Source organism: Catharus ustulatus, chromosome 37, assembly GCF_009819885.2.
Source record: "Catharus ustulatus isolate bCatUst1 chromosome 37, bCatUst1.pri.v2, whole genome shotgun sequence".
Classification (NCBI taxonomy): domain Eukaryota; kingdom Metazoa; phylum Chordata; class Aves; order Passeriformes; family Turdidae; genus Catharus; species Catharus ustulatus.
Genome location: NC_046257.1, coordinates 411,493 through 423,327, shown reverse-complemented (window position 1 = coordinate 423,327; position 11,835 = coordinate 411,493). Strand labels below are relative to the sequence as shown.

Sequence of the window (11,835 nt, the reverse complement as noted above, 5' to 3'; positions counted from 1 at the left end):
TCCCTCCCAGTTCCCTCCCAGTCCCTCCCAGTCCCTCCCAGTCCCTCCCAGTTCCCTCCCAGTCCCTCCCAGTCCCTCCCAGTCCCGGTGTCCCCTCGGTCGCTGTCCCCTGGGTTATAAATCCGGCGCTGTCACTGTGGGGGAGGGGCTCTGTCCTCAATGTCCCCAATGTCCCCAATGTCCCCAATGTCCCCAATCCCCCGGATGTCCCCGCTGTCCCCGCTGTCCCCGGTGGCCCTGGTGGCCCTGGTGGCCCTGGTGGCCCTGGTGGCCCTGGTGGCCCCGGTGGTGGCAGACAGGACGCGCTGTGACATCGGCCACCGGCCCGAGCTGTCCCTGCGCCTGGCCTGGGAGCGCGAGGAGCCCGGGGCGCTGCTGGTGACAAACGGGGGACACTGGGGACACTGGGGGGACGCCCAGTTCTGTCCTGAAGAGTCCTTTGTCGTGGGATTCCAGCTCAAGGTGACATTGGGGACATTGGGGACATTGGGGGGATTGGGGACATTGGGGACATTTGGGGACATTGAGAAAAAATGGAGGAAAAAGGGAAAAAAATGAGGGGAAATTGATAAAAAATGGGATTGGGGACATTGGGGACATTGGGGACATTGAGGACACTGAGAGGACATTGGGGGGGTTGGGGACACTGAGGGGACATTGGGGACATCGATGGGCATTGGGGACATTGGGGACAGTGGGGACGTTGGGGACGTTGAGGGGGTTGGGGGGGATTGGGGACATTGGAGACACTGGGGGGATTTGGGGACATTGGGGACATTGGGGACACTGGGGACATTGAGAACTGTGGGGACATTGGGAGGATTTGGGGACATTGGGAGGATCTGGGGACATTGGGAGGATCTGGGGACATTGGGGACATTGGGCGCCATTTTGAGCCATTTTGATGCCATTTCGTGACACTTTGGTGCCACCTTGGGGACATTGGGGACATTGGGGACATTGGAGGGATTGGGGACACTGGGGACACTGGGGGGACGCCCAGTTCTGTCCTGAAGAGTCCTTTGTCGTGGGATTCCAGCTCAAGGTGACATTGGGGACATCGATGGGGACATTGGGGACATTGGGGACATTGAGAAAAAATGGAGGAAAAAGGGAAAAAAATGAGGGGAAATTGGTAAAAAATGGGATTGGGGACATTGGGGACATTGGGGACAGTGGGGACATTGGGGACATTGGGGACAGTGGGGACATTGAGGACATTGGGGACATTGGAGACACTGGGGGGATTTGGAGACATTGGGGACATGGGGACAGTGAGGACAGTGGGGACATCAATGGGGACATTGGAGGGATTGGGGACATTGGGGACAGTGGGGACATTGGCCGCCATTTTGAGCCATTTTGATGCCATTTTGCGACACTTTGGTGCCACCTTGGGGACATTTGGGGACACTTGGGGGGATTGGGGACATTGAAGGGATTTGGGGACACTGAAGGGACATTGGGGACGTTGGGGACACTCAGGGGACATTGAGGACAGTGGGGGGGGACATGGGAGGGACACGGGGGCAGTTAGAGGACATGGGGACACAAGAAGGGCACATGGGGACAGGGACAGGGGACAAAGAAGGGACACTGGGGACACGGGGACATGGGAGGGACGGAGGGACAGGGGGACAGTGGGGGGGATTGGGGACATTGGGGACACGGGGTGGGGACACGAGGGAACACCCACAGGCAGGTTTGGGGACTCCAGGGACATTTTTGAGGACACCGATGACATTTTTGAGGATACAGGGTGGTGACACTTTGGGGACACTGGTGACATTTCTGGGGACACAGGGGGGTGACAATTTGGGGACACAGGGAGGTGACACTCTGGGGACACCGGTGACATTTCTGAGGACACCAGTGACACTTTTGAGGACACAGGGGGTGACAATTTGGGGGACACAGGGGGTGACAATTTGGTGACAGGGAGGTGACACCTTGGGGACACCTTGGTGACACTTTGGGGACACCTTGGTGACATTTTTGGGGACACCTTGGTGACACTTTGGGGACACAGGGAGGTGACACTTTGGGGACACAGGGCAGTGACATTTTTGGGGACCCCGATGACATTTTTGGGGACACAGGGAGGTGACAATTTGAGGACACTGGGAGGTGACACTGGTGACATTTTTGGGGACAGAGGGGAGTGACAATCTGGGGACACCGGTGACACTTTGGGGACACAGGTGACATTTCTGAGGACACAGGAAGGTGACACTTTGAGGACACAGGGAGGTGACATTTTTAGGGACACAGGGAGGTGACAATTTGGTGACAGGGAGGTGACACCTTGGGGACACCTTGGTGACATTTTTGAGGACACCAGTGACACTTTGGGGACACAGGGAGGTGACACTTTGGGGACACCTTGGTGACACTTTGAGGACACCAGTGACATTTTTTTGTTGACACCGGTGACATTTTTGGGGACACCAGTAACACTTCTGGGGACCCTAGTGACATTTTTTAGGACACAGGGTAGTGACACTTTGGAGACATTGGTGACACTTTGGGGACACCTTGGTGACACTTTGACGACACCAGTGACATTTTTGGGGACACCTTGGTGACATTTTTGGGGACACAGGGAGGTAACAATTTGGTGACAGGGAGGTGACACTTTGGTGACACCTTGGTGACATTTTTGGGGACACCTTGGTGACAATTTGGGGACACAGGGGGTGACACTTTGGTGACACCGGTGACATTTTTGGTGACACAGGGAAGTGAAACTTTGGGGACCCCAGTGACATTTTTCAGGAGCCTGGTGACATTTTTGGGGACACGGGGAGGTGACACTTTGGGGACATTGTGGGTGACACTTTGGGGACACCAATGACATTTTGGGGACACAGGGAGGTGACACTTTGAGGACACTTTGGTGACATTTTTGGGGACCCCAGTGACACTTTAGGGACACAGGGAGGTGACGCTATGGGGACACCAGTGACATTTTGGGGACACAGGGAGGTGACAATTTAGGGACACAGGGAGGTGACACCTTGGGGACACCTTGGTGACATTTTGAGGACACAGGGAGGTGACAATTTGAGGACACCGGTGACATTTTTGGGGACAGAGGGGGGTGACAATCTGGGGACACCGGTGACACTTTGGGGACACTGGTGACATTTTTGGGGACTCCAGTGACATTTTTGGGGACACAGGTATGTGACACTTTGGGGACACCTTGGTGACACTTTTGGGGACACAGGGAGGTGACAATTTGAGGACACAGGGAGGTGACACTTTGGGGACCCCGATGAAATTTTTGGGGACACAGGGAGGTGACAATTTGGGGACACCTTGGTGACACTTTGGTGACAACTTGGTGACATTTTTGAGGACACCGCTGACATTTTGGGGACACCTTGGTGACATTTTTGAGGACACAGGCGGTGACACTTTGGGGACCCCAGTGACACTTTGGGGACACCTTGGTGACATTTTTGAGGACACAGGGAGGTGACAATTTGGTGACAGGGAGGTGACACCTTGGGGACAGGGAGGTGACACTTTGGGGACACCTTGGTGACATTTTTGAGGACACCAGTGACACTTTTGGGGACACTGTCGGTGACAATTTGAGGACATCTTGGTGACATTTTTCGGGACACCTTGGTGACATTTTGAGGACACTGGGGGAGACATTTTTGGGGACCCCGATGACATTTTTGGGGACACAGGTATGTGACACTTTGGGGACACCTTGGTGACTTTTTGAGGACACAGGGAGGTGACAATTTGAGGACACTGATGACATTCCTGGGGTCACAGGGAGGTGACAATTTGGGGACATTGTGGGTGACACTTTGGTGACACAGGTGACACTTTAGGGACACAGGAAGGTGACAATTTAGGGATACAGGAAGGTGACACTGGTGACATTTTTGGGGACACAGGGAGGCGACACTTTGGTGACACCTTGGTGACACCTTGGTGACACTTTGGGGACACCGGTGACACTCTGGTGACCCCAGTGACACTTTGAGGACACAGGAGGTGACACTTTGAGGACACTGGTGACATTTTTGAGGACACCTTGGTGACACTTTGGGGACAGGGAGGTGACACTTTGGGGACATTGGCAGTGACACTTTGGGGACACAAGGCAGTGACAATTTGAGGACACAGGGAGGTGACACTTTGGGGACACCTTGGCGACAATTTGGGGGACACAGGGAGGTGACAATTTGGTCACAGGGAGGTGACAATTTGGGGACACTGGTAGGTGACATTTTTCGGGACCCCGGTGACATTTTTGAGGACACCTTGGTGACATTTTTGGGGACCCCAGTGACACTCTAGGGACACAGGGAGGTGACAATTTGGGGACACCAATGACATTTTTGAGGATACAGGAAGGTGACATTTTGGGGACATTGGGGGTGACAATTTGGGGACACCTTGGTGACATTTCTGGGATCACAGGGAGTGACACTTTGGGGACACCTTGGTGACATTTTTGAGGACACCAGTGACACTTTTGGGGACACTGTCGGTGACAATTTGAGGACACCTTGGTGACATTTTTCGGGACACCTTGGTGACATTTTGAGGACACTGGGGCTGACATTTTTGGGGACACGGGGGTGACACGTTGGGGACACAGATGACACTTTTGAGGACACCGGTGACATTTTTGAGGACACAGGAAGTGACAATTTGGGGACACAGGGTAGTGACACTTTGGTGACACTTTGGTGACACCAGTGACACTTTGGTGACACCTTGGTGACACTTTGAGGACATTGGTGACACTTTTGGTAACACTTTGGTGACATTTGGTGACCGCGCAGGTGCAGCCGTACCAGGGGTTCTTCGGGGACGACACCGGGCTGAACGGGGTGCGGCTGCTCTGTGACACCGGCACCCACACGGTGACCTCCAGCGTGGGACCGTGAGTGGCCACGGGCACGGGGGGCGGGGGGGGCGGCCGGGACGGCGCCGGGGCCACCAAAACTCGGCCATGGCCACCAAAACTCGGCCATGGCCACCAAAACCCAGCCATGGCCACCAAAACTCGGCCATGGCCACCAAAACCCAGCCATGGCCACCAAAACTCGGCCATGACCACCAAAACTCGGCCATGGCCACCATGACACAGCCATGGCCACCATGACACAGCCATGGCCACCAAAACTTGGTCATGGCCACCAAAACTCGGTCATGGCCACCAAAACTCGGTCATGGCCACCAAAACTCAGTCATGGCCACCAAAACTCAGCCATGGCCACCATGACACAGCCATGGCCACCAAAACTCGGTCATGGCCACCAAAACCCAACCATGGCTACCAGGACAGCCCTCTGGCCACCAAAACAGAATCGTGGCCACCAAACAACAATCCTGGCCACCAGAACCCAATCCTGGCCACTGTGACCCAATCCTGGCTACCAGGACAGCCCTGTGGCCACAAAACCCAGTCATGGCCACCAAAACACAATCATGGCCACCAAAACCCGGCCATGGCCACCAAAACCCAACCATTGCCACCAAAACTCGGCCATGGCCACCAAAACCCAACCATGGCCACCAAAACTCGGCCATGGCCACCATGACACAGTCATGGCCACCAAAACCCAATCATGGCCACCAAAACCCAGTCGTGGCCACCAAAACTCGGCCACGGCCACCAAAACTCAGCCATGGCCACCAAAACTCGGCCATGGCCACCAAAACCCAACCATGGCCACCAAAATCCAGCCATGGCCACCAAAACTCAGTCATGGCCACCAAAACTCAGCCATGGCCACCAAAATCCCGCCATGGCCACCAAAATCCCGCCATGGCCACCAAAACTCGGTCATGGCCACCAAAACACAGCCATGGCCACCAAAACTCAGCCATGGCCACCAAAACTTGGTCATGGCCACCAAAACTCGGTCATGGCCACCAAAACTCAGCCATGGCCACCAAAACTCAGCCATGGCCACCAAAACTCGGCCATGGCCACCATGACACAGCCATGGCCACCATGACACAGCCATGGCCACCAAAACTCGGTCATGGCCACCAAAATCCAGTCATGGCCGCCAAAACCCGGTCATGGCCACCAAAACCCAGCCATGGCCACCATGACCCAATCATGGCCACCAAAACTCGGCCATGGCCACCAAAACTCAGCCATGGCCACCAAAACTCGGTCATGGCCACCAAAACCCAACCATGGCCACCAAAACCAAGTCATGGCCACCAAAACTCGGCCATGGCCACCAAAACCCAACCATGGCCACCAAAACTCAGCCATGGCCACCAAAACTCAGTCATGGCCACCAACACTCGGTCATGGCCACCAAAACTCGGCCATGGCCACCAAAACTCGGCCATGGCCACCAAAACCCAGCCACGGCCACCAAAACTCAGCCATGGCCACCATGACACAGGCATGGCCACCAAAACTCGGCCATGGCCACCAAAACCCGGCCATGGCCACCAAAATCCAGCCATGGCCACCAACACTCGGCCATGGCCACCAAAACTCGGCCATGGCCACCAAAACTCGGCCATGGCCACCATGACCCAACCATGGCCACCAAAACACAGCCATGGCCACCAAAACTCGGTCATGGCCACCAAAACTCAGTTATGGCCACCAAAACCCAGTCATGGCCACCAAAACCCGGCCATGGCCACCAAAACCCAGCCATGGCCACCAAAACTCAGCCATGGCCACCAAAACCCAGCCATGGCCACCAAAACCCAGCCATGGCCACCAAAACTTGGCCATGGCCACCAAAACCCAACCATGGCCACCAAAACCCAACCATGGCCACCAAAACCCAGCCATGGCCACCAAAACCCAACCATGGCCAACACAACCCAACCATGGCCACCAACACCCAGCCATGGCCACCAAAACCCAACCATGGCCACCAAAATCCAGCCATGGCCACCAAAACCCAGCCATGGCCACCAAAACTCGGCCATGGCCACCAAAATCCAGCCATGGCCACCAAAACTCGGTCATGGCCACGAAAACTCGGTCACGGCCACCAAAACTCGGTCATGGCCACCAAAACTCAGCCATGGCCACCAAAACCCAGCCATGGCCACCAAAACTCAGTCATGGCCACCAAAACTCAGACATGGCCACCAAAACCAAGTCATGGCCACCAAAACTCGGCCATGGCCACCAAAACCGAATCATGGCCACCAAAACTCGGCCATGGCCACCAAAATCAAGTCATGGCCACCAAAAGCCAATCATGGCCACCAAAATCCAGCCATGGCCACCAAAACTCGGTCATGGCCACCAAAACTCGGTCATGGCCACCATGACACAACCATGGCCACCAAAACTCAGTCATGGCCACCAAAACCCAACCATGGCCACTAAAACTCGGTCATGGCCACCAAAACCGAATCATGGCCACCAAAACTCGGCCATGGCCACCAAAACCGAATCATGGCCACCAAAACCTGGCCATGGCCACCAAAATCAAGTCATGGCCACCAAAAGCCAATCATGGCCACCAAAATCCAGCCATGGCCACCAAAACTCGGTCATGGCCACCAAAACTCGGTCATGGCCACCATGACACAACCATGGCCACCAAAACTCAGTCATGGCCACCAAAACCCAACCATGGCCACTAAAACTCGGTCATGGCCACCAAAACCGAATCATGGCCACCAAAACTCGGCCATGGCCACCAAAACTCGGCCATGGCCACCAAAACCCAGCCATGGCCACCAACACACAGCCATGGCCACCAAAATCCAACCATGGCCACCCCAACCCAACCATGGCCACCAAAACTCAGCCATGGCCACCAAAACCCAGCCATGGCCACCAAAACCCGGCCATGGCCACCAAAACTCGGCCATGGCCACCAAAACTCGGCCATGGCCACCAAAACTCGGCCATGGCCACCAAAACTCGGCCATGGCCACCAAAACTCGGCCATGGCCACCAAAACCCGGCCATGGCCACCAAAACTCGGCCATGGCCACCATGACACAGCCATGGCCACCAAAACTCGGTCATGGCCACCAAAACTCGGTCATGGCCACCAAAACTCGGTCATGGCCACCAAAACTCGGCCATGGCCACCAAAACTCGGTCATGGCCACCAAAACTCGGTCATGGCCACCATGACACAGCCATGGCCACCAACACTCAGCCATGGTCACCATGACACAGCCATGGCCACCAAAACCCGGCCATGGCCACCAAAACCCAGCCATGGCCACCAAAACCCAATCATGGCCACCAAAACTCAGCCATGGCCACCAAAACTCAGCCATGGCCACCAAAACCCAGCCATGGCCACCAAAACCCAGCCATGGCCACCAAAACCCAGCCATGGCCACCAAAACTCGGTCATGGCCACCAAAACTCGGTCATGGCCACCAACACCCAACCATGGCCACCAAAACCCAATCATGACCACCAAAACTCGGCCGTGGCCACCAACACCCAACCATGGCCACCAAAACCCGGCCATCCCACCAAAACTCAGCCATGGCCACCAAAATTCAGCCATGGCCACCAAAACTCGGCCATGGCCACCAAAACTCAGACATGGCCACCAAAACCCAATCATGGCCACCAAAACTCGGCCATGGCCACCAAAACTCAGTCATGGCCACCAAAACTCAGCCATGGCCACCAAAACTCGGCCATGGCCACCAAAACCCAACCATGGCCACCAAAACCCAATCATGACCACCAAAACTCGGCCGTGGCCACCAAAACTCGGCCATGGCCACCAACACTCGGCCATGGCCACCAAAACCCAGCCATGGCCACCAAAACCCAGCCATGGCCACCAAAATCCAGCCATGGCCACCAAAACTCGGTCATGGCCACCAAAACTCGGTCATGGCCACCAAAACCCAGCCATGGCCACCAAAACTCGGCCATGGCCACCAAAACCCAGCCATGGCCACCAAAACTCGGCCATGGCCACCAAAACTCAGCCATGGCTACCAAAACTCAGTCATGGCCACCAAAACCCAGTCATGGCCACCAAAACTCGGTCATGGCCACCAAAACCCAGCCATGGCCACCAAAACACAACCATGGCCACCAAAACTCGGCCATGGCCACCATGACACAGCCATGGCCACCATGACACAGCCATGGCCACCAAAACTCAGCCATGGTCACCAAAACTCAGCCATGGGCACCATGACACAGTCATGGCCACCAAAACTCGGTCATGGCCACCAAAACCCAGCCATGGCCACCATCACCCAACCATGACCACCACAACTCCATGGTGGCCGCCAAAACCCCACCACGGCCAACACAACCCAACCATGGCCAACACAACCCAACCATGGCCAACACAACCCAACCATGGCCACCAACACCCAACCATGGCCACCAACACCCAACCATGGCCACCAACACCCAACCATGGCCACCAACACCCAACCACGACCAACACAACCCAACCATGACCAACACAACCCAACCATGACCAACACAACCCAACCATGGCCAACACAACCCAACCATGACCAACACAACCCAACCATGGCCAACACAACCCAACCATGGCCAACACAACCCAACCATGGCCAACACAACCCAACCATGGCCACCACAACCCAACCATGACCAACATAAGTCTTTAATGGTCACCAACACCCAACCATGGCCAACACAACCCAACCATGGCTACCAACACCCAACCATGGCCACCATCACCCAACCATGGCCACCAACACCCAACCATGGCCACCATCACCCAACCATGGCCACCAACACCCAACCATGACTAACACAACCCAACCATGGCCACCACAACCCAACGACGACCAACACAACCCAACCATGGCCACCAACACCCAACCATGGCCAACACAACCCAACCATGGCCAACACAACCCAACCATGACCAACACAACCCAACCATGACCAACACAACCCAACCATGGCCAACACAACCCAACCATGACCAACACAACCCAACCATGGCCAACACAACCCAACCTTGACCAACACAACCCAACCATGGCCAACACAACCCAACCATGGCCAACACAACCCAACCATGGCCAACACAACCCAACCATGACCAACACAACCCAACCGTGACCAACACAACCCAACCGTGACCAACACAACCCAACAATGGCCACCAACACCCAACCATGGCCAACACAACCCAACCATGGCCAACACAACCCAGCCATGGCCAACACAACCCAACCATGGCCAACACAACCCAACCATGGCCAACACAACCCAACCATGACCAACACAACCCAACCACGACCACCATGACCCCGGGATGTCCACCTGAGCTCACCCCCCGTCCCCTCCCCGCAGTTTCGGCGACTGGACCCCTCCGGAGCTGTGTCCGCCCGGCGAGCGCGTGGTGTCGTTCCGGCTGCGCGTGGAGCCGTCGCAGGGGCTGTGGGACGACGCCGCGGCCACCGACGTGGCCGCCATGTGCACGGGGGGCTCGCGGCTGGAGGGGGGCGGGCTGCCCCGCGGCGAGTGGGGCCAGTGGAGCGAGCGCTGCGCCCCGGCCTGCAGCGTCTGCGGCGTCCGCGCCCGCGTGGAGCCGGCCAAGGGCGGCGACAACAGCGGCCTCAACGACCTCAAGATGTACTGCTGCACCTGAGGGGGACTGGGGTCACCTGGGTGGCACCTGGGTCACCTGGGAGGCACCTGTGTGACACCTGGGAGGCACGTGTGTGACACCTGAGCTCACCTGTGTCACACCTGGGTCACACTTGGGCTCACCTGTGTCACACCTGGGTCACACCTGGGTCACACCTGGGCTCACCTGGGTCACACCTGGGTCACACCTGTGTCACCTGGGTCACACCTGGGTCACCTGAGCTCACCTGTGTCACACCTGGGTCACACCTGTGACACCTGAGCTCACCTGTGTCACCTGGAAGACACCTGTGTGACACCTGGGTCACCTGGGAGACACCTGGGTCACACCTGGGTCACACCTGAGCTCACCTGTGACACCTGGGTCACCTGGGAGACACCTGTGTGACACCTGTGTCACCTGGGAGACACCTGTGTGACACCTGGGACACCTGTGTGACACCTGGGTCACCTGTGTGACACCTGGGTGACACCTGGGACACCTGTGTGACACCTGGGTCACCTGTGTGACACCTGAGGGACACCTGTGTGACACCTGTGTCACCTGGGACACCTGTGTGACACCTGGGTCACCTGGGACACCTGGGTCACACCTGGGTCACCTGTGTGACACCTGTGTGACACCTGTGCTCACCTGTGTCACCTGTGTCACCTATGTGACACCTGTGTGTCACCTGGGTCACCTGTGTGACACCTGAGCTCACCTGTGTCACATCTGTGTCACACCTGGGTCCCCTGGGTCACCTATGTGACACCTGAGCCACCTGTGTCACACCTGTGTCACCTGAGCCCCCATTAAAGGTTGCAAATGTCACTCGTGTCTGAGTTGGGTGGGGACAGAACTGGGAGGGCACTGGGAGGATACCGGGAGCACTGGGAGGATACTGGGAGGATACTGGGAGCACTGGGAGGGCACTGGGAGGGCACTGTGATCATACTGGGAGCACTGGGAACACTGGGGGGATACTGGAAGGATACTGGGAGGGCACTGGGAGCACTGGGACGATACTGGGAGCACTGGCGCGATACTGGGAGCAGTTGCAGAGGTTACTGGGAGCACTGGGGCAATACTGGGAGGGCACTGGGATCATACTGGGAGGGCACTGGGAACACTGGGGGGATACTGGGGCAATACTGGGAGGGCACTGTGATCATACTGGGAGCACTGGGAGCCCGCAAACTGGAGAATAACTTTAGCAAACCAGTTCAAACTAGTATAACCCAATACAAACGAGTAT

The 11,835-nt window shown here is 56.5% G+C and overlaps 1 protein-coding gene across 1 annotated transcript; it reads left to right on the top strand.

Moving 5' to 3' along the window:
* Window positions 1–216: 216 nt before the first annotated feature.
* LOC117009924 (vitelline membrane outer layer protein 1 homolog) lies at window positions 217–10,631 on the top strand (the record flags this gene model as incomplete). Its single annotated transcript, XM_033084286.1, has 3 exons — window positions 217–462; window positions 4,815–4,915; window positions 10,301–10,631. Coding segments are annotated over 3 exons (645 nt in total), but the record flags the coding sequence as incomplete, so codon positions are not given.
* Window positions 10,632–11,835: the final 1,204 nt, after the last annotated feature.